This window comes from Loxodonta africana, chromosome 1 (genome assembly GCF_030014295.1).
Source record: "Loxodonta africana isolate mLoxAfr1 chromosome 1, mLoxAfr1.hap2, whole genome shotgun sequence".
NCBI classification, from domain to species: Eukaryota; Metazoa; Chordata; class Mammalia; order Proboscidea; family Elephantidae; genus Loxodonta; species Loxodonta africana.
The window spans coordinates 28,832,935-28,857,396 of record NC_087342.1 but is presented as its reverse complement, the minus strand read 5'-3'; the positions used below and the strand labels follow the sequence as shown (position 1 = coordinate 28,857,396).

Sequence of the window (24,462 nt, the reverse complement as noted above, 5' to 3'; positions counted from 1 at the left end):
CGTCCCAATCTATCCTCCCTGGGGAGAGCCTCACAGTTTTTTTTTTTTTTTTTCCTCAAATAGGTGTTGGGCACTTCTTCTTGATCTCCACGGTGTATCTATTTATTCATCAGACTCTGGCTTTGCTTTATGTTCTCTTTGACTTCTTGAGTTTCTTTTCTTTCTGGATTATTTCTTCAATGATGTCTAGCAAAGCTTCATCAATGCAGATACAACTGAGCTCCTGAGTTTTCCTACAGTCCATTCGTTCTCTCCTTTGGTAGGGGAATGGTTTGCAGTTGCAGCACCCATACTTTGTGACCACCTTGAGCAAGAAAAACAAGTGGTTGGTCCCCATCACATCCCTAGCAGTATATTTCCTGGGCATCAAGGTGACAACCTGGGGGCCCAAGAATCTGATGGGGCCTGGAAATGTGTTTTTTTGGCTAGCAAGCACGGTGGTTTTTAAAATTGGAAAATCTTGCGTACACATCAGGAGCCCAGCTTCTCCTGAGAAATCAGGCATGTCAATACCAGATTGCTTTCCAATCTGGCATCAGTTGCCTGGAGCTGAGGACTGGCTGCTCCCCTTTGACAGGGGAGTATGCTCTCCAGTTTGCTGGGGTCCCCACCACTCCCTAACGCCTCACACCCAGCCACTTCCCTCATTTACATTAACTTCCTGCCTTCTGCAGGCATTTAGATTTGTGGCCCCTAAAACAGGCCTTCGCAGTTTCCTCTCAGAATTTTCCTGGAAGCTGCCTGGAAAGTGTCTCCCCAACTTCCTTCCCAATCTGATCCTTTTCATCTGGCCTGCTGGTACCATCGGTCATAAGTCCTAATATGTGTGTATGTGTCTGATCTCAAGCGCTGACCGGCTAAAATCTGAAGCTGTTGGCGTTTGCAAAGATCATGTGCATAAAGACAAAGTATATCTCAAATCCATTTCTCCTGGGGGAAAAATATTCTTAGTTGCTGTGTGTTTATAAGTCAAGAAACAACATGGTATATCAACTATGCAGAAATCATGGAATACTGAGTAGCTTTTCCTTTAACTAGTGGACAAGTAGCTTAAGCTAATGTTTACCTTTCCCCTGAATTTTCTAATTGGCACAAATGAATGATTATGTTGAACGTTAACACTGCACTACCAAGCCTTGATTATTAAAGGACAGATTATCTAGTTAGGGGATTGTCCAGTTCCTCAAGTCTTTTCTTTTTTTCTAGCCGACTGACTTAAAAAGAAAAAAAAAAAAAATTTTTTTTTCTACTGTTGATTATTTCATTTTTCTTTAGTACACTTGTCGCCTGGTGGGTGGGGAAATGATTATAAACACAAGTTACGAACCAGACCATCAGCCCAAATTGGAGGGCATCTTGCACATGTCTGCAGAGACCCTGACGATGAGCAACCTCCATCCCTCTGCCGACCCGAGTTAAGGAACAAGGTGGTTACAGAAGAGGAAAGGTAGAAGCTGATGGATTAGAATGATCTGTGTTGACAGGTCCAACAGAAGTTTCACTAAGACTTACAGAGGAGCCCTAGTGACACAGCGGTTAACAGCTCCGCTGCTAACCAAAAAGCTGCTCCTCGGAAACCCTCTGGGGTGTTCCAGTCTGTCGTAGAGGTCGCTATGAGTCAGAATTGACTTGACGACAACCAGTTTTAAGACTTACAGTTGGGATTTTAATTTATCCAGGAGTTTCCCACCACCTCTTACCCTGTGGTAACCCAAACTGGAGAGATTATGGACACACTTGTAGCTCATTGAGTTCAAAGGCAAGGTAAGGCACTTGGCTTGATGGGCATTTTGAAAGGCTCTCCAAAAAGGCCCACTTTCAGCATGAAAGAGACTCTTCATTCAACAGAGTAGAAAATGTCTTGTTACTAGACAGTGAGGAATTTCAGCCCAAGTGTAGGTTCAGTAAACACAAACATTCAACCTTTATGTAAGTTCTTGACGCTTTAGCAATTTGAGGGTATAAGTACATTTTGGGGATAAGGAGAGCCCTTCTCTGATTGAAGAGCATTAGAGTATCGGGAAAATGCTTTCTGAGTACAATGTGAAGTGGTAAGGCCAAAAAAAAAATTAAACACTCTGACAATCTTTAAAGGAGAGATCCGACGGCCTCCTAAGAGGGGTGTTTACACAGGGAGTCTTATACTAGGAAAGAAGCTGGATTCTAAAGTCCTGTCCACAGCTAGGATTCTATAAGTTATTATTACAGGTAAGAGTCATACCATCTTTCATTCCAGTGTGACTGTCTACAACGTACTCCCATGTATACTGCTGCATGTTCTCCTGATAAATTCCTATCATAATTCAATAGCGTCATACCAACTCCTGCAAAATTTCAAATTCACATATCTTATCTACTCTCATTCTCAGAAGCACTGTGTGAGATCATTGTTATTTCCATTGTACTTATCAGATAATTAAGAATCAGTTGTTGTTAGATGCCGTCAAGTTGATTCCGACTCAGAGTGACGCTATGCACAACAGAACGAAACACTGCCCAATCCTGCGCCATCCTCAAAATTGTTGCTATGTTTGAGGCCATTGTTGCAGCCACTGTATGTCAGTCCATCTCGTTGAGGGTCTTCCTCTTTTTTTGCTAGCCCTCTACTTTACCAAGCATGATGTCCTTCTCCAGGGAAAGGTCCCTCCTGATAACATGTCCAAAGTATGTGAGACAAAGTCCTACCATCCTTGTTCCTAAGAAGCATTCTAGCTGTACTTCTTCCAAGACAGATTTGTTCGTAGCCCATGGTGTATTCAATATTCTTCCCCAACATCACAATTCAAAGGCGTCAATTCTTCTTCAGTCTTCCTTATTCATTGTCCACCTTTCACATGCATATGAGGCAACTGAAAACACTGTGGCGTGGGTCAGTCTCGCCTTACACTTCAAGGTGGACATCTTTGCTTTTTAACACTTTAAAGAGATCTCTTGCAGCCGATTTGCCCTGTGCACTGCATCTTTTGATTTCCTGACTGCTGTGTCCACGGGTGTTGACTGTGAATCCAAGTTTCCTTTATATTATTTCCTTTATGTTGAGGTGTAATCCGAGAGGTGGGCAATTTCCCAAGGGCACACAGTCAGAGGCAGGGTGGGGACTGAAACTCAGTTCTTCTGATGTTGGATGCAACAAAATCCAAGGGTCAGAATCTACATTTTATGTAAGGGTGACCTGACACATGAATTCATACAGCCATTTGCCTGTGTTGCCTGAGAGATTATTCATTTATTTCACTAAAGAGAGTCATGGAGTTTCCTGGTAAGTACAGTGAAAAACAGAACAAAACAAAAAACAACCAAACCTGTTGCCATCGAGTCGATTCTGACTCATAGAGACCCTACAGGACAGAGGAGAACTAACTGCCCCACAGGGTTTCCAAGGAGCGGCTGGTGGATTCGAACTGCTGACCTTTTGGTTAGCAGCCAAGATTTTAACCGCTATGCCACCTGGGCTCCTTTAAAATTTTTCTTTGGGCAAATAATAAGCATATACAGATTTTCTTTAGTAATTTTCTAAATGAGGAATGAAAATGAATCACTTGAATCTTTCCTAAGAATACCTATTCCTCATTCACTTTGTTTTTAAATTTATTTTTAATAGAACACGTACAAGTATGAACAGTTTTAAGAAAACATATCAGAACCAATATGCTAATCACATCAGCTCTAAATATAAAGATGAGCCCTGTTATATCACAAAAATGTCCCTATGCAAAAGGACAACAAGTCTCCAAAGTTCTAATGAGTAGGCTAACAAACTGTGATATTCTTTTCCCTGGAGCTAAAACAAAACAACAAAGCAAAGCAACATCAACAAAAATACACACAAAATAGCCGACCACGTTAAGCTATGTTTAAAAGCCACCTACGGGACTTCTGCACGAGGGAATCTGAAATGGCGTTGGTGAGGAAGGGAGAATGACTCGTGGATTTTTTTCTTCTTGTGGATTTCTACTTCTACAACTAAACACCATGCTTTAAAGTTCAGGGTTTGTGAGAAAGCCCTCTGGTTGGTTTACATAGTTTTTCCAGGTCCCCATATGTACTAATGGAAACCCTGGTGGCGTAGTGGTTAAGAGCTATGGCTGCTAACCATGAGGTTGGCAGTTCGAATCTGCCAGGCGCTCCTTGGAAACTCCATGAGGCAGTTCTACTCTGTCCTATAGGGTCACTATGAGTCAGAATCGACTCAGTGGTAATGGGTTTGGTTTTTGGTTTTATATCTACTAACTTCCCCAGGTCGGGAAAGCTGGGCCCCCTTGTCTCTTTCATGATGTCCCCTCTTATTTTTGTACCCTCCTTAGGGTTGTTACCTCTTCCCCCTCCTCCCCCGCCTGAGGTCTCTGTCCAACCTAACACCGTTTTCTATTGCAACACTTCAGTATTTCTAAGAGCTCTGAAATGTTTGTTCTGTAAATACTTTGAAAGGTAATTCATTAATTCTTTGATCCATTGAAAAAGTATTTACTCACTGACTGACTCCCATCACCGTCCACTCACTTACCTAGAGGAAAAGGTGAAAACTCCTGTGCAGAGCACCTCCCACCTCCTTTCCACTTCACCTGGGAACTCTCTTCTTTCCTCTGTGTCCTGTGTCCTCTGACACCTCTGCCCCGTGCCAGGCTGCTTCCCCCTCCTAGAATGCATCTGATCCCTTCCCCCTGGTGAACTCCTGCTTCTCTCTCAAGATCTTACTTGAATTTTCCTTCCTTCTGAAGTCTAACCTCACTTCCTTGGTTAGGAGCTCCCACAATACCCTCATTATTCAGCCTCCTTCTTTAAAACAAAGCTCACCATATTACTCTGTCTTCCCTTCTTCCGTGAGGGTTTAGAGGAGGGTGGAGCCCTGGTGGTTAGGAGCTATGGCCAGTAAACCGACAGGTTGGCAGTCTGAATCCACCAGCTCCTCTTTGGAAAGCCTTGGAGCGGTTCTACTCTGTCCTATAGGGTTGACTATGAGTCGTAATTCACTTGACGGCAACGGGTTTTTTTTTTTTTTTTTTTTGGCTTGGTGGAGGAGGGTTGGTAATAGCTACTGTAGGTCATCATCTTCCCTGCTGGGCCCATGGGCTCCTGGGAAGTCAGGGCTGTGGTAGTTCACCTTTCCTCTTATCCCTACAGATATTACTCAACACTTTTTGGCCAAAAGAAGGAACATGCTCATGATTTCCACTCTGGTGCTAGGTCAATGGATCCTCAAAAAGATTCAGACACTTGTAGTGAAAAAGCTTCTGAACTAGTTGGAGAGATAGCAGGTTAGCACCGAAACAACAGATTATAAAAAACAAAAAGGACACATAAAAGCAGGAGAAAATGTGTCAAAAACCTTATAGGTTGATTCGAAGAGAACATGGATCACAAACTTGGAGCCCAGGGGCTGGAGTTAGGGAGGGAGTGTTCAGAATATCAAGGGGTGAATTTTGAAACAAGTAATAGATAATGATTAGCACCACCGAGGGAGACTCCATGCTAGAATGAGGAGTTAAAGGCATGAGGGCAGGGTGTGGAGAAGGGAAGAATTGTGGAGCAAGTAAATGGTAAGACTAGATTGGTGGTTCAGAAGGAGATTTTATAAAGGTTCCTGAAAGCAGTGGAGTTTAAGTTCTATAAAATGGGACCTAGTTACTGCAGTTGGTTCTTGGAAAGCAGTGACAGGACAAAAACCATGTCTCCAGGAGACTAACGGGCAGCTCCATGCAGGGTGGGCCTAAACGAGGAGAGCGTTGAGAAGGGAGGCTGGGGAAGGGATAGGCCTGGGCCAGGGGGGTGGCTGGGCAATCCTAAGGCTGGCATATTTTAGGCACTGTTGCGAATTGAATTGTGTTCCCTAAAAAAGATATGTTGAAGTCCTAACCTCTGGTACCTGTGGATGTGATCTTGTTTAGAAATAGAGTCTGTCTTGGTTATCTAGAGCTGCTATAACAGAAATACCACAAGTGCATGGCTTTAACAAAGAGAAATCTATTCTCTCACAGTCTAAGAGGCCAGAAGTCTAAATTCAGGGCACCAGCTCCAGGGGAAGGCTTTCTCTCTCTGTCGACTCTGGGGAAAGGTCCTTGTCATCAATCTTCCCCTGGTCTAGGAGCTTCTCAGTGCAGGGACCCCAGGTCCAAAGGATGCTCTCTGCTCCTGGTGCTGCTTTCTTGGTGATGTGAGGTCACCCTGTCTCTCTGCTCCCTTTTCTCTTTTATATCTCAAAAGAGATTGACTCAAGATACAACTTAATGTTGTTGATTGAGTTCTGCCTCATTAACATAACTGCCTCTAATCCTGTCTGATTAACATCATAGAGGTAGGATTTACAAAACAGGAAAATCACATCAGATGACAAAATGGTGGATAATCACACAATACTGGGAATCATGGATTAGTTATGTTGACACACATAATTTTGGGGGAACACAATTCAATCCGTAACAAGGTCACTGAAGATGTTATCAGTTCATATGAGGTCATAGTGGAGTAGGGTGGGTCCTAGCCCAATATAAGTGGTGTCCCTTAAAAGAGGAGGAGACACAGAGAGACACACAGAGGGAAGAATGCCATGTGGTGTTGTAACTACAAGCTAGGAACACCTGGGGCTACCAAAAGCTGGAAGAGACCAGAAAAGATCTTCCCCTAGAGCCTTCAGAGAGAACACAGCCCCGCCAAAACCCCGGATTTCTAGCCTCCAGAACTGTGAGACAATACATTTCTGTTTTTATGAGCCATCCAATTTGTGATACCCTGTTAACAAAAAAAAAAAAAAAAAATTTTTTTTTTTTTGTTATACAGGGTCCAAATGGAAACTGAGGAACAAAAGAGGGGAGGGGTCTTGTAGGAGTCGGGGACACCTCAGACAGTTCTCTGGTTCCCATATGGGGTGGGGGCATGGTGGGTGGAAAGACCACAGTCCTAGGCCTCAGAGAAGATGGTGTGTTCGTCATCCCAGATGAATGAGGCTGTCTCCTATTTTTAGAAACCTTTGGAGGAGATTCCACCACTTCTCTCAATAACTCATTTCAGCCTTTAATATATCTCCAGGCCAGAGGATTCCTCCGCTGTCCAAAATGGCAATTGCTCACTTTAAGCACATTTTTTTCCTCATTCTTTCCTGAGCCAAGATGAAAGATAAGAAGGTGTGGTCACTATTTCCTGTTCTGTATCCTTCCAACACTTGAGGCCCACTCTCTGGCCTCTCCTCTCCAGGACAAAAGATTTTGGTTTATTGAAGGTTTTCTCAAGGGTCTTCGTTTTCTGGCCTTTAATCATCTCTGTGGCTCTTCTCTAGTCTCTTTCTGCTTTTTGGTCACTGGGCATCAAATGAATGTTCAGAGGCAGGAAACATAGGGGAGGCTTTGGAACCCAGGGCTCTGAACTGATTCACTCCGGTTCAAACCCCTGCTGAGAATTTGCATTTCTAACAAGTTCCCAGGCAATGCTGATGCTGCTGGTTAGTGACCAATTCTGAGAACCACTAGTAGAGCAGTGGTTCTCAAAAATTATTATACATAAGAATCACCTAGGGATCTTGTAAAGTGTAGATTCTGATTCAGTATATCTAGGAGTGGAAATGCAAATTCTCAGCTGGGGTTTGAACTGGAATGAACCATTTAGAAGCCCTGTTGGAATCAAACAGACCTGCTAATAAACTAGGTATGTGGTCATGAGCAAGTTGCATAATCTCCTTGAGTCTCCATTTTCTCATTTGTAAAACAGACGGATAATGATCTTATACTTGGAGAGTTGTGCCAATTAAAACTAATGTATGTGAAATGTTTGAAAGCACTCAATAAATGATGATCAATATTGCTAATATGGAGTCCCTGAGTGCCACAGTTAAGCACTGGGCTACTAACTGAAAGGTTGGCAGCTTGAGCCCACCCAGGAGCACCTTGGAAGAAAGGCCTGGCAATCTGCTTCCAAAAGGTCACAGTCATGAAAACCCTATGGAGAAGCTCTATCTGAAACACAAGGGGTTGCTGTGAGTTGAAATTGATTGGATGGCAACTGATTTGGTTTTACTGTTAGGAGGGGCAGGAACTGTGCTTATTAGATTGGGAATCCCTATCCTTCTAAGCACCTTCTAAACACCCTCATGCTCATGCTTGCTTAAAAAACCATGCTACTTCAACATTCAGGTGGCAACTTTTGCTATCTTTGATGGCTACAAAAAATACAAACTATTCTGATATAGTAGAACTGGGAACATGTACTGAGGGAATCAGGCTTTGTATTCACCCTGTACAAAAGCAGAGCTGCAAACATACCAGAAGGTTATTTTCATCGCAAAGGGACTCGAGCAATGATTTTCTTTATCTTTAAAACTCAAATTGACTTAACACAACCACTGAGATTGTTTTAATTGGAAAAGGCAAAAAACAAACAAACAAACAAACAAAAAAAACTCCCACTGCAGATAAACTCACTCCAATCAACTCCACTGTATCTTCTTCCTTCCATAACCTGCGAATGCTATAATGTATCTCAAGTAAATAAAAACATGCAATGAACGTGCTGAAAGGCATTGTGTTACAATGCTAACTGTGTTTATTTCTTGGGGGTGGGGGTGAGATCTATTTTCCTACAATAAGCTTTTAGTGCATAAAGAAAAATATTTTAAAACTGGTACATACCACTTTATAAAAACATAAAAATTATAAATATTTCCAAAGTGCGTATATCAAGTAAACTACCAAGTGCAGCAAAATGGTAATACTGTGTTTCTGAGTGATGGGATTATGCGTGATTTTTTAACTTTTATTTTTCTGAACTTCCCAAATTATTTATAAGGATATTGCAATTTCCTCTGTAATCATACTATATTATGTGTTATTAAATTATATAATGATAGATGTGTTGCTATTGAAAAAACCATTTTCTAATTAAGATAAACGAAGGGTAAAGCACATGCCATTGATTGCTACATTAATTCAAACCCTATGACCAAGAGCTATTTATCTGTCCATCCTAGAGAGGCAGAGAAGCATAGGGGAGTAAGTGGAGGCTGTCAGAGTTTTAAGAGCTTCTGAGTCATTTAATGTGACCATTACCTGATGTAAGATCCGTCTTTGTAATATTAATAATCTTACTAACATTAATCAGAGCCGGCGTCGACTGAGCTGGCACTGCTTTCTGTATGTGCCCGCCACCATAAGTACTTTAGATGTATTGTTTAATTGAATCCTTAAAATAATGCTATGAGGTAAGTTATTTGTGGTAGGCAGAATAACGTGCACCGCCCCCCACCCCGCAAAATGTCCGTGTCCTAATCCCTGGAACCTGTGAATACGCTGGGTTACATGGCAAAAGAGAATTAAGGCAGCAGATGGAATTAATTAATGACCTGGAGATGAGGAGACGATCCCTATGATCTGAGTGGACCCCTCACAAGTGGAAGACACAGAAGGGAGAGTTCAGAGTGATATGATCTGATGTGACCATTGATGGATCTGAAGATAAAGGAAGGGGTTCATGAGCCAAGAATTGTGGGAAGTCTCTAGAAGCTGGAAAAGACGGAGAAATAGGTTCTCTCCCAGAGCTTCCAGAAAGGGACACAGCCCTCCTGACACACTGATTTTAGCCCAGTGAGACCCATGCCAGACTTCAGACTTCCAGCACGGTAAGCTAATAACTTGTGTTCTTTTAAACCACTGTTTGCGGAAATTCGTTACAATAGTCACAGAGAAGCTAACACAGCACTATGTACCTATTTTTCAGATGAGCAGACTGAGTTTAAGAAGAGTAGCACGGTCAAGGTCACACATAAGTGGTAAATGACAATCCCAGGATTTGAATCGTGGTGTCTGATGGTACAATGGGCATTCTTGGGCACTTGGCTCCATTGGAGCCCCCAAATAATTGTCCAGCACCTGCTTGAACACAAAACGTGAAAACTTACCACCACCTTCAACAGTCCACTACTCTCCAGATGGCTCTCACTGTTAGAACTGATGCACTTATTTGGGTCTCAAATTGGTTTTTTGAGTTGTTTTTCCCATTGCTTTATCATAGAAAATCATCTAATTCCTCCTTTACAAGAAAATTCTTTTAAACATTTAATGCCAATAATCATTGCTCCCTAAGTTTTCCTATCACCATTTCAGTGAAGCCCTGGTGGCACAATGGTTATGAGCTCAGCTGCTAACCAAAAGGTTGGCAGTTCAAATCCACCAGGAGCTCCTTAGAAACCCTCTGGGGCAGTTCTATTCTGTCCTGTAGGGTCACTATGAGTCAGAATGGACTCGACGGCAATAGGTTTGGTTTTTTTGGTTCAAGTCATCTTTGGGTGAGATAATCCCAGTTGCTTTAGCCCTTCTTTCCTCCTAAGACATGGTTTCAAGTTCTGACACCTTCCCGACCTCTCCTTTCTGGGAAGTTTCTGGACTGCCAATACCCACCTAAGGACCCAGCCAGTTCCTACCTTTACTTTGAATTTGTGTTATCACGCTGACCTTGATCCTTCTGAACTTTATTATATACTAAATCTTGAGCTTTTTTGATGAAAATATTTCTAGAAATCAAGAAAGAAATAGATACTGATAACTTTTGGATGATCTGGTCTAAAGATTGGAAAACATTGCTTGCTTTTCAAGTCCCTTTTGATATGATCTCAAACTGATTCCATCTTTGTTGACATAAATTATTCCTTTCTCATTCCAGCCTGCCAGGGGCTAGAAGAAAGAACCTCTTAAGCTAAAGCAAGGAAGTATTCCGGAAAACCTGCAACTTTATGGGAAGCCCAAGGTATCATAGGCTTTTTCTGAGAAGTTTTGTTGTCTGTTTCTGATAAGGACAAGGGGAACCAGAAGGAAAATGAAGGAACTATTAAGAGTCAATGTGATTTCATCATATTATTTAAAATATTATGAGTCCTTAGGGCAGAGAAACCTGCACACAAATATTAATAACAGCCTTCTAAAACCTTTGATCAACCACAGCTTTCAATGATAGATGTTGTAACTCCCTCATTTCTGCAAAGAATCAAGGGCTGACTGGTAAACAGTCGTCCAGCCAAACAAAACCTGCTCTTCTGCAATTGCGTAATGTTGAGTGCCTGGTGAAAAAAACCCATCAACCCATATTTCACTAATTTTACGCTCTGGGTCTCTCCCAGACAGGGGTGGGGGCAGCGGTGGATAAAACATTTTTGTGGGTTCGTACATAAACATGCAGGAAATCAAATGTGCTGCTCTGTCAAAGACGCTTGAGCAGGAAACGTAAGGTTTGCATTTCCTTTATAAATACCTTTGGGGATAAGAACACAAACAGAAAATGCCACAACCAACTTCATTTGAGGATTTTTCTGAATCTCAAGTATTCAAAAAATTCTTTTGATATATTGAGGGAAACAGGTGCTGACAGTGGGGCGGACCTCTGGATGCCCAGGACAGGTCTCTCTTGGGGTGCCAGGAATCAGATCAAGGAAGGCAAAGATCAACTCAGGGCACAGAGTGAAGACTCTAATGACATGCAATTTTAACCTGCTGTTGTACCTGTAGGAGCCCTGGTGGTGGCACGGTGGTTAAGCACTCAACTGCTAACCAAAAGGTCGGTGGTTCAAATCCATCAGCTGCTCCTTGGAAACCCTATAGGGCAGCTCTACCCTGTCCTATAGGGTCGCTATGAGTTGGAATTGACTCGATGCCAATGAGTTTTGTTGTACCTGTAGAAGCACTGGTGGTGGCACAGTGGTTAAGCACTCAGCTGCCGACCAGAAGGTCAGTGGTTCGAACCCACTAGCCGCTCCACAGGAGAAAGATGTGGCATTCTGCTTCCATAAAGATTACAGCCTTGGAAACCCTATGGGGCAGTTCTACTCTGTCCTATAGAGTTGCTATGAGGTGAAATTGACCCCAGGGCAATGGGTTTTGTTTTTGGGGCTGGCTGGCCCTGCATGCTTTAGGAAAGTCAAACACTTGGCCTGTAACATTGGACTACCTCACTGGGCTTCTGGGAAGAATTACTTACATTTAATTTTTAGATGGAAAATGAAAATCTTATCTAAATGGTGATACATTCTATACTCATGCCTGCAGAGCACAGCACAGGTATTTGAAAAAAAGAGAAGAGGCCTTTTCCTTTCCAGACTTCCATGAATTGAGGTTTACTGGTATCTATTTTGCCTCCAATTGAATGCCTCTGTTCATTTAAAGCAGGGAACAGGTACGCTATGGGTGAGGGGAGAGTAGGCATTAATGAAGAAAGGGCAGTCACTTACCCAGGTACCTGACTGCCTGGCCCACCCACACCCCGCCCACTAACTGTGCTCTCCATGGTTCCAGCTGGTAAGCCATAAGCATCCATGGTGCACCCAGCATCTGTCTGCATCTCCCCCACTTCCACACTGCCCTTCCTGTTACCATTTCAGCTGGGCTCTGTGATCCCCTATTGCAATCCTGCCTCCAGCCTGGACTTAGCATTTGCACTTCGAATCCCTGGTATTCAGATTCCAAACCTCTGTCTCTTGGAGGCCCATGGAGCCAGTGAAGGGGATTTCCTCTACAGCTCTAGTCCCACGGCTAGCTGGTGTGCATGCTGGTGTGCACATCCACCCGCTAAGACCAGATTTGGACAGACTGGATGCACTGTTGGAATCTCCTTAGTGTAGCAGTTCTCCAGCTTCTCAGCTTAAGGAACATGTCAATGGAGCTAAGACCCTATAATTGAATCCCACTTGCCAGTCTTTCAAAGGAGCATTTTATTGTCACAAAGGCATGCCTTCCTCACGGTTTTCACCCAACAACACTCAAAAACAAATAATTGCTGAGAGCCTCCTATGGGCCATGATCTTACATATTACTTCATTAAATACTTGCAAAATATTCAGAGGAGGAAGCAAAGGCTTAGAGAGATTAGAGAACTTGCCCAAGGTCATAAAGCTAGTAAGTGGCAGAGCCAGGTTTTGATGCCAACATGGTCTATACTCAGCTGCCTCTTTCTATAAATATCAACAAAGCGCTTAGTTATCTGCAAGATACATTTCGAACCTCTTAAGGACTCCAGCTACATTAGGGCTGCTGGGGAACCCCTTGTCAGTGACTCCGTGGGCCTGGCTCCAAGTACTCTAACACTCCAGGGTCTGTTCATTCCCCAAGGGCTTTCAGGAAAGGTGGTCAGCTTCTGGTAGGAATGAAATACCGTTGCGGTCTCTTTGAAACGCCTAACAGGAAATACCTCGCTTCAGTCTAAACTGCTGAGGGACACGTTCAAGTGAATGACACTCAGCAGGTTTGGAATAACACATTCCTCAAGTGCTCTGAGTTTTCTACCAACAATGAAAAAATTCCATGGTTAGGCCTCTCTTTCTGGACACTCGCTGACAGTGACATTGGAATTAGGTAGCTTTTATGTACATACACCTTGTGTACGAGACCATTGCCACAGACTTAATCCAGAAACATCTCAGAGAACTTGTTTTGGGGGTACCTGGAAGACCATCAAGGTGTTCTCAGCTCCTCTGCTAGTGCTGTCTGTGCCTGGCTGATGGGCTGATAATCTTGTCTCCTCCCCCACCCCCCGCTGCCAGCTGAAACCCTCTTTCCTCCATTCTTCTGCCTCTAGAGCAAACTCCTTACTCTTTGAGCCCTGGCAAATGTGTTTTCTTTTTATTAACCCCTCTTTGCTTGCCAGGGCCAGCTCAGGGATGTGAGAGAGACCTGTGTGGTTGCCCAGGGTCCTGAGCTTAGAAGGGTCTGTTACTTGGTTTATTGTTCTGTCTGCCGTCACTGTCTTCAACTTCTTAATACTTTTCGAACAAAGGGCCCCACACTTTCATTTTGTACCGGGACTCAAAAATCACGTAGCTGGTTCTGCTCCTTGCCGTGGACACTGAACCAGGGAGAAGAGTCATACCACGTAGGCTGACAGTGGGTGGTATGTCCTGTGGTATTTCCTTTGAAAGTCAGAAGGCATTTTCCTACTTAGAAGATCTATACAAGTGGGTGGAGTACGTGAGAAGTCAACCTTCCTTAGCCTCAGTTTCCTCATCTTTAAAATGAGGACAGTAGCACCTACCCTGGCAGGTTACTGTTAGTATTGAGGGGGACCATGTATAAAGTACTGTCAGAGTATTTGGTATACACCAGGTGTTCGCCAAACAAAATCCGTGGAAGATAGCAGGTGCAGCCAACTGAATTTGGACTCTGCGTTGAGAGCTAGGCTAGGATCAAATCAACTCCATTACTTAATAAGATGTACGACCTCCTTTAGCTTCTCCCAGCCTCAGTTCCTTTATCTGAAAAATGGAAATGCTACTATTGTAAGGTTGTTTGTTTGGGGATATAAAGAAATTAATGCAAACCTAGTTCACCACCTGGCATCCAATACCAAAAAACCCAAAACCAAATCTGTTGCCATCAAGTTCATTCCAACTCATAGCAACCCTATACAACAGAGTAGAACTGCCCCATAGAGTTTCCAAGGAGCGCCTGGTGGATTTGAACTATCAGCCTTTTGGCTAGCAGCCATAGCACTTCACCACCAGGATTTCTGGCATCCAATTGGAGATCAAAACATAATAACTGTTCTTATTTTGGTATCCTTGGTTTCCTCATAGGAGCCCTGGTGCTGCAGTGGTTAAGAGCTCAGCTGCTAACCACAAAGTCAGCAGTTCGAATCCACCCACTGCTCCTTGAAAACTCTATGGGGCAGTTCTACTCTGTCTTTTGGAGTCGCTATGAGTCGGAATCGACTTGATGGCAATGGAATGGGTTCCCTTTTAACATGATTTCTGCACTCTAAACAACTCATTTTCAAATGACTTTTGGGATATAACCCTTAATAAATTCCCGTATACGCTACAATTTCCTGTGTATAGTTACGACCGCCTACATGTAACCTTGTATATTGAAATAATTTTCTAAAAAATACTTCGGGACTATGTTTCCTTTTTGCTAGCCTTTGACTTCCTTGAAGGTGTGGACCAGGTCTTACTTACCCTTGTATCTTAGCACACTTTCTAACATGTTAGGAACTGAATTGAATTAAACCTCTTCTGTTGTTTGTACCAACAGTGAGATGATCATTTTCATAGCGCACCTACATGAGCAATTAATGATAGCATGTCAATGAGAGGAAAGGAAAAAGTGCAGAAAATAGCCCCGTCTCTGCCCTTAAAGACCGCTTTTCCCTTGTCCTTCACACTGGGTGCATCTTCCTGCATCCCTGGGTCTGGTTCTTGCTCCGTTAACAAAGCTATTCTATCAGGGAACATAATTTTGTTTTGTGTAACCAACCACCTTCCCTGGCAACAACCTGTATAAAGAAGCCACTGAGGGAAGACTTTCCTGAAGCCTCAACTGTGGAATCATAACTTGATGCTTCCTTGGATTCAAAGGGACCTCAGAACTGTGACTTTTAGCCATTTGGGGGTTATGGTTTCCTCTAAGGACTTTCGGAGAGTCACAGACATTCTCCTCAGAAAAATACATTCAATATTTCACATAAAATTTTTGAGGTGTTTTCAGAGTCTGCAATGCCCTTGGACTCCATGTGAAGAATTCTTGTCAGAAAATAAAGGGCAAATACATGCTACAACATGGATGAACCTTGAAAATGTTATGCTGAGTGAAATAAGTCAGTCACAACGGGACAAATATTGTATTACCCTACTTACACGAAATATCTAGAATAGGCAAATGCATAGAGACCAAAGTTTATTAGTGATTTCCTGGGGCAGGTGGGAGAGAGGGAAAAAGGGGGACTTACTGGTTAGGGGACACTGAGCTTCTTAAAGGTAATGGGAACATCCGGGAAGGGATAATGGTAACTGCTGAACAACATGATAGACATAACTAATGCCACTGAAGAAGCCCTGGTGGCACAGTGGTTAAGAGCTCGGCTGCTAACCAAAAGGTCAGCAGTTCAAGTCCACCAGCTGCTCCTTGGAAACACTATGGGGCTGTTCTACTCTGTCCTATAGAGTCGCTATGAGTCAGAATCCGCTCGACAGCAATGGGTTTAACTTCACTGAATTGTGTGTGTGAAGGATGCTGAAATGGCAAACGGTTATGTATATATTTACCACAACAAGGAAAGAAAAAGAATTCTAGTGAGAATAGTACAGGCAACTGAACGACCACTTCAAAGGATTCAAGTTTCTTGATACATTAGCTCTTGCTAGTCACTCTCCCTTACTGAAAACAAAACTAAACAAAACCAAACAATTACAACTCCCTAGATTTAACCTCAGGATCATGCCTGTGGGCCCAGGCACGGCATTAATACTAAGGGCTTCCAGCCAAGCAGTGACTACTCTTTAGAGAACCTAAGTTCAGCAGAGTAAAACGAACCCTTGTTTGATAATACCGTTTACATTTCCAAATCCTGGGTATCAAGCTTTCTTCCTATCCCTTGTGGCCCTTCCTAAGTTTAGCAGCTGGTGTAATGCGGTAACCATGGCAACAACCACCTGCCTATTTAGAATCATCTCCAACGCTAAATAAGGAAGTCTGGAGAAAATGGCTGCTCGCCTGCCTCTCCGTGGCCACACCGGGCACTCCAGGGTATTTTCCAACATGGCACGCAGGCAGGGTGGAAGCAGCGAAGACCCAAAGTTATTAATAGCAAGTGTTCTGTGACCTTGTGAAGCAGGCAGAAGCCCTTTATCCCACAGTGTTTTCACTTATTAGGCTAACACGTGGATTAACATGCAAATCCACGTGCCCAGCATCACAGGTGACCACACCACCTTGACCTCAACCAGGCGAAGGGTGAGGCACCAACCTACCCCTGAAGAGCAGTCTTGTTAATGGGAACAGTAATTCAGATCACAGTGAATTTGTACTTGCATTGAAATGCACGCTGCAGTTTTTTTTTTTCTTGACAGGTTTATTTTTCCAGTTGTGTTTAGTTCCAACTAATGTTAAAACACACGTAGGAGAAAGGTGAAGAGAAAACGAACACCCCAACTACCTTAGACAGCCCAGGTTGCATAATTCCACCTGTGGGTACCTGACAATTGCTCTACTTATATCATACGTTGACCTGTATATTGATTTTTGGAATATGGAAAAACTCTCCCTCCCTCTGCTCCTGGGCTGTCTACAAACAACAGAGGCTTTTCTTCTTTCCCATGCCAGCAGACGACGCAGTCGGCGGCCACACCCAACAACCTGCCCTTTCCCAAGCATGCCCTCTCTGTATCTTTTTCTACCCTCGGTTCCTCCTGCCCGGGCTGTCCCTCCCCTTTTACTCAGCCTAGCAAACGCATACTTACCTTCTGTGCCTTGGTTCGGACTTCTCTGTCTTTGGAAAACCCTCAAGGGCACATTCCATAGCTTGCTTTATGTTCCCATTAAAAACACAAAACAAAAAACAGTTGCCATGGCATTGACCCCAACTGATGGTGACCTTGTGTGTGTCAGGGCTCCATAGGGTTTTCAATAGCTGATTTTTTTGGACATAGATCACCAGGCCTTTCTTCTGAGGTGCTTCTGGGTGGACTTGAACCTCCAACCTTTCAGTTATCAGCTGAAAGCCTTAACTGTTTGCACCACCTAGGAGCTCCTGTATTCCTGTACCCATTGCCAACGAGTCAATTCCGACACATAGTGATGCTACAGTACAGAGTAGAACTGCCCCATAGGGTTTCCAAGAAGCAGCTGGTGGATTCGAACTGCCGACCTTTTGGTAAGCAGTAGAGCTCTTAACCACTATGTCACCAGGGCTCCTGTGTCCCTATGGCTCATTTCTGTTCACTTCACGTTACACAAATCCTCAGGCATATTTGCTTTCCAGTCTGTTGCTGCCACTGGACTGTGACCTCCCTACACAGCCCTATTTGAAACACCTGCACAGCTGTGCTTGCTGTGAGATGTTTTCAAAACGGACTGTTGAATGAATGAATGAATGAACAGAGCCCCATGGATTTCTGCAAGCGTATATACGGCATCGTCACAGGCACGGGTGCATGAGTACGTACATGGGTACCTGTGTGATGAGAGCACCTTAAGAGTCTGTGGAATGGGTGGAAGAGTGGGAGTATAAAAAGGGATCATGTGGATATATGAGAATGAGAAAGTCTGTGAGCGGGAATCGTTTGATCCGTAAATCTGTTAGTGCAGGAGGGGCAGGGACTGAAAGCGTGAGTGTTTGGGGTGTTTACTGAGCGTGTCTGGTTTGCACGTGAGACAGCAAGAAGGAAGACGCCTGGGACAGAAAGCGGACAGAAATCCCCGTAAGGCTGGTTCAGTGGCAACTACATCCCACAGGTAGCTTCATTATTTTCACTGTCTGATTCCCCCAAAGACTTTCCTCTTACTGGCTAACATCCTAGGCTGTGGGGTCAGGAGAAAGGAGCAGAAAAGAAAATGAGGGAGTTCTTTGGGGGAACCCGTTGCTGTCAAGTCAATTCCAACTCATAGTTGCTGTCAAGTCAATTCCAACTCATAGCGACCCTACAGGACAGAGTAGAAATGCCCCATAGGGTTCCCAAGGAGTGGCTGGTGGATTTGAACTGCTAACCTTTTGGTTAGCAGCCATAGCTCTTAACCACTACGCCACCAAGTCTCCTTTGGGGGTGCTGGGCCTTAAATGAATGTCTGCAGACAACTTCCTGATCTTTTCTCTGAAAAGAACCCTGCAGGCTAAATAAAAGTCAAGCCCTTCAGGCTCAAAGATGGAGTCTAAATTCTTATTCTCCCTCCTCCTTGCCTGCCTGAGGGTGGGGATGGGGTCCAGTGGTCATCTTGAAATGGTACCCCAAAGAGAAAAGAGAAGGGCTAGGAATTAACCAAGGAGAAGAAAAAGGAGAGAAGGAAGAAGGGAAATTGAACAATTCCAGGGCTAACTATGCCTGTCACAATGCAGTTCTCCCAAATTAGCTCCCCCAGGCAAGGAGGGTTTTGTTTTGTTTGTAAACGAACTGGCTTTCTCTTTCCTTTCATTTTTGGACCTGACATCCACACTTTACACAGGGTTGTCCAGGCCAAGGTTGGGACCTGGTGGGCTCCTGGTTTTGCAGGGGCCACCACAGGCCTCTCGGCTGCTGCCCTCCTCTGTCTTGGGAGGAAGAGGCAACACCCTCCTGGTGCTCTGGTACTGGCCCTGGAGGAGCTGCTGCCCTTTCCCCTTTGGTATGCAAAGAAGCTGGGGGGCTCTGAGAACCCCCTTCTACCTCTCCACTCCTTTCCTAGAAGAGTTGTAGGGGCTGGGGGTTGGGGGGCCCCATGAGAGGGGTTCCAGTGAGCCAAGGGCAAATCCGCCTCCAGGTGGGTGCCCCACGCCTCCCCCCTCCCTCACTCCAACCCCACCCTCTGCACGGCATCATTTGGGAGGGACAGTTGCCAGGCTATGGCAGGCTTCTGACATTTTTTCTACTTGGAAATGAAAACCCTTCTTCCGGCCTCATGGCAGGAAAGCAGAGTCCTTTGCCACGACAGCAGGTGGGAGGCCTCGGTCTGGCCAGGCCAGGCGGGGTGGCTGCAGAGGGCAGAGCAGCCAGGCCTGCAGGGGCCATGGCCTCTTACCTGCTGTTGAACTTTTCAGGATGTTTCTCTCTCATCAGGTGGAATCTGTGTGCAATTGAAGCATCCTGAAAGGGCAAGAGAGGACAGCAGATGCTGGGTTAGTGGCCATGCCTCCCAGACCTCAGACCCCATCTCAGACAGGACACCAAGGCTCAGACAGAAGCTGAACATCATGTCCAAGGTTGCAAGTCAGTGTAAGGAATGCTTTGAGAGCCCACTTCAGCTGACCCCAGAGCCACTGCCATGTTCACTCTGTGCCCGGCTAGTGAGAAGCAGGTAGTTCAAGGGTGAGTGAAGGGGACACCTGGGTCCTTTAAAGAGGGAGAGCAGTTACAGTACAGCAGCCTGTGTGGGGGGCTAAATGTGAGTTTTTGGAAATGCACTGTCATATTAACTGTTTTTTTTCTTAAATACTTTTTCTTCTGAAATATTTTAAGACTCAGTGGCAAAAATAGTATAGAGAGCTTTCCCCAGTGCTAACATCTTACATAACCACCGCACATTGTCAAAACTGGGAACTTGAACGTTGGTACCAGGCTGTTATATATTAGCTCTTAATCATCCATCCATATCAGTGAAAAGAATTAGTGGCATTGGGTTACCTCCTCAAAACAACAACAAAGACCAGTTGCCGCTGAGTAAACTCTGACTCTGAGCGACCCCACGTGTGTCAGAGTAGAACCGTGTCCCATACGGTTTTCAGTGGCAGGTTTTTGGGAAGTTGATCGCCAGGTATTTCTTCTGAAGTGTCTCTGGGTGGGTTCAAACCCCCAACCTTGCAGTTAGCAGCCAAGTGCGTTAACCATTGGCACCACCCAGGGATTCCATACCTCAATGAAAATCAAAAACCCAAACCCATTGCTGCGGAGTCGACTCAGACTCATAGCGACCCTACAGGACAGAGCAGAACTGCCCCATAGGGTCTCCAAGGCTGTAAATCTTTACCGAAGCAGACTGCCACATCTTTCTCCTGTGGAACATACCTCATTGGTAGATAATAAAAAAGGATGTATTCTAATTTCTGGCTTCTGCTCCTTGTCACTCCACTGAAATGACTCTTTCCAGTTATCAGTAAGAGTCTTATTACCATATCCTATGGACACTTTGGAGCCCTGCTGGCACAGTGGTTAAGAGTTTGGCTGCTAATGAAGAAGGTCAGCAGTTCCAATCCACCAGCCACTCCTTGGAAACCCTGTGGGGCAGTTCCACTCTGCCCTATAGGGTTGCTATGAGTTGAAATCTACTCACCTGCACTGAGTTTGGTTTTTTTTTCTTCTTTTTATGGACACTTTGGAGCCCTGGTGGCTCAGGGTTGCTATGAGTAGCTATGAGCTGAGATCAACTGCACGGCAATGTTTTGAGTCTGAGTATGGACATTTTACTGCGCTATTGACTACCTGCTCCTCTGAACTCAGGACAGCTCCCATGGCACTGTGCTTCTGGCTCTCCATCCACTGCCCACACCCTCTCAGCCATACACAGTGGTGCTGCCCTGAGCTCTCTTCTCTCTGTGGCTCACACTCCACTTTGAGGGCCATCTCAATAACTCTCATTTCTAGATGTTGAAGCCTCCATGGTGGGTATCTCCAAAACCAAGCCAATGCTTCAAACCTAAAACCGAGTGTCTCTCTCCTCCCCAAATGTGTCCTTCCACCCTGGTTAGTCGTCTCATTTTCTAGCATAAGAATGTGTGTCCCCCTCCTTCAGTGCTCAGGCCCCAGCGCTACCACTTGGGATGCAGGTGCTGGGCTTTGGAAATAAACAGGCCAATTGGGCTGGAGGGATGAGGCTGTACAGAAACAAGGGAGCTGATTCAGACGTGTGCAGGGAAAAAACAAACAAACAAACAAAAGGCACAAATCCAGAAACCCAATTACTAAACTATGTAACTAAAAGAGACCTGAATTCCAGGCAGTGAGTTTTCAGCAAATGCATATTAAATCTGTTCCTTGATATGGAAATGCTATAAAAGAAAACTTAGGGCTGTTGATTTTTTTTTTTTTTAAACATCGGGAGGTACAGGTTCAGTGAGGAAGCCTTTTTTGAGCAGCCACTGGGTGCAGTGGGTGGAATACAGGCTGACAGTGGGGACAGAAGGTCCAGAGGCAGGTGAGGGGGCAAGGAGAGGCTTTGTATAGTGAAACCTGTGAGAGCCGGAACACCATGGGACTGCCTTGCTTTTCCAGGTCTTGTCAATTTTCTGCCTTTGACAGGGAGCAGTCTTACCACTTTCAGTGGAAAATCTTTGAGTTTTCCTTCTCTGGAGGTTTCCGCCCTAAACAGCTTCCGGCTTTTCCAGGTTTTACTGTACTATTTGCACATGGCACAGGAGTCATTCCAGCCAGCACTGAAAGTGAGGAGAGCAATTCAAGAAGATGGGTTTAATCTGTGGTTGGGAAAGACTCTTTGCTGAAATACTGTCCTGGGAATTTAACATTTAAATTTTAGCTGTTGACTTGTAATTTCATTTCATTTTTTGGTTTAAGACATATCAAGAGTTGAAGGTCTTGGCTTGCAGACCCTGGGGTGGCCTTGCTCATAGGGGCCCATCCAGCCCGCACAGCTCTGGAGAAAGTAGACCTTCCCGCCCCTAGGCTGTGCCGCTTCCCTCTCTCTGAGCGAGCTTCTGTGAATAAGATTCACGTGACATGCGTCAACTGCTTCTCAAGAATTCAAGAAAACATTCCATCGACTTGTATTCCTTTGAAGCACTAATTTTCTTTCGTCAGGGGGAAAAGAAAAAAAGAATCACATGCTGCCAGCACGATCTGTACTTTCCGAGCCCCTGGCCCCCAGTGCTGCTGTGACGGGCTCCTGTTTTTTTTTTTATTATCTGGAATATGCACAGAGGCGTGCTCCCTCTGTGTAGTTGTTCTGTTTGTCCTCGGTTTTTTTATATTAAGGTTTTTCCCGTAGGGTTTTGCAAAGCTTCTTTTCACAGAGACCAGCCTTTACAATGTTATTAGTAAAGTGGTGTCACTGTGAATTTGAAAATGTAGTCTGTTGGTAAATACACAATGTAAAAGAGTCGAGCAGCTCCTTTGCTCTTAAAGTCTTGAAAAGGCAAAGATGGTAAACACTCTGATCGTGTTTCTCTATCTGGGGATTAAGGTGGGAGTCAAGATTCACCCTCATCCTTCATTGAGCTGCTCTGTGCCAGCCACCAAACTGGCTGTATTGACATTCCAGAGTCATTGCATTTAAATTTTGGAAACCAGTGCTACCATGGTCCAAATCCTTTCTTGGTAATAATGACAGTGAAATGCGTCTTCACAAGAAGAGAGAGAGTGTCTCTGTCCTGTCTTGTCTTCTTCCTTCAGCTTTAAATCTCTCTTCTGAAGAGGGAAGATGGGAGTTACAAACCTGGGAAAGTGATGAAGATGGATTCCTGATGGCCTTTCTGTGTGGGGTCTTTTCTATAAGGCGTTGGGTGAAGAAGAGACAAGGAGAGACATGGACACCGGCTATTCTCTCCTGAACTCAAACTCCAGGCACACGGCTGGATGAAAGATTCTTGGGAGCCCTGGTGGTGTAGTGATTAAAGAGCTTGGGTGCTAACCAAAAGGTCAGCAGTTTGAATCCACCAGCTGCTCCTTGGAAACCCTATGGGGCAGTTCTACTCTGCCCTACAGGGTCGCTATGAGTTGGAATCGATGGCAACGGGTTCGACTTGGTTTTCTAGTCATTTGAAATGTTGTAATATCTAGGCCAGCACTTTACAATAGAAATATAATGTAAGTCACATATGTAATTTAAAATATTCTAGTAACTACATTGGAAACCCTAGTGGTGTAGCGGTTGGCAGTTCGAATTTACCGGGGGCTCCTTGGAAACCCTATGGGGCAGTTTTACTCTGTCCTATAGGGTTGCTATGAGTCAGAATTGACTCAATGGCAGCAGGGCTTTAGTAGCTACATTAAAAAAAGTAAAAAACAAAAAACCCAGATCAAGTTAATTTTAATAATATATTTTAATTAACCTAATGTACCACAAGTATTATCCTAATAACATGTCATTCAATCACTAGAAAAATATTAATGAAATATTTTACATTTTTTTATATGAAGTTTTCAACATCTGCTGTATATTTTATACTTACAGCACATCTCAATTTGAACAAGACACATTTCAAGTGCCTAATGGCCACATGTGGCTAAAACCAAAAACCAAACCCGTTGCCGTCGAGTCGATTCCGAATCATAGTGACCCTATAGTACACAGTAGAACTGCTCCACAGAGTTTCCAAGGAGTGGCTGGTGGATTTGAACTGCCAACATTTTGGTTAGCAGCCGTAGCTCGCTGTAGCTCTTAACCACTAGGCCACCAGGGCTCCATATGTGGCTGGTGGCTACCATACTGGGCAATACAGGTCCAGGTTACCTTGGCAATTTATGGAGATAACAAGACAGAAAGGAGGCAACAGAACAGATTATTTGAAATTGGGATTGTTCTGAAAATGTCTGAAACAGTGGGGGATGGAAAAGAATGTAAACCCTTTGCGTAGGACCCCCTTCCATAAGTCCAACTGTCTTTGTAAGTTCAGGGCTCTTACGGGTGGGACAAGAACCCTACGTTAAGAGAATTCAAGACTTTGAAGAGAAAATGATGCTTTTTGACCCATTCGCTAATGGGCAGAAGGCTTATCATTGAGGAAACCTGGCTGGTGAATCTTAATAACCACAACACAGAAGGTGGAAGTGGTGTGTGGATTAGTGTGACAGGCCTCGGCCTCCCCTTGGCCCCTGGGTTCCCCTGGCATCAGAAATAGATTTCATTGAATCAAGGGATTAGCTGTTCACTCATCCTGTTAAGGCTTGGTGAAAGCAGAGCCTTTGAGGGCTTCAGGGTTACACATAGCCCAGGAACTGTTTTGCAGGCCTAAACTTCCTGTCACTGATACCTGGCCATCCTGACATTTCTGCAAATCCAAAAATAAAGAACAGGGAGGAGGAGGCTAGAGAAAGCAGAGGAAGTGGTGTCCTGAATGACTGTGTTTAAAATCTTCTGCCAGTGG

The 24,462-nt window shown here is 44.3% G+C and overlaps 1 protein-coding gene across 1 annotated transcript in view; it reads right to left on the bottom strand.

The window, feature by feature from the left end:
* Positions 1-24,462, bottom strand: part of DGKG (diacylglycerol kinase gamma) — a 200,747-nt gene that overhangs the window by 86,016 nt on the left and 90,269 nt on the right. Inside the window, exon 19 of the mRNA XM_023551564.2 lies at positions 19,449-19,513. Coding sequence (XP_023407332.1) covers positions 19,449-19,513 — 65 coding nt within the window. The remainder of the gene's footprint in view (positions 1-19,448; positions 19,514-24,462) is intronic.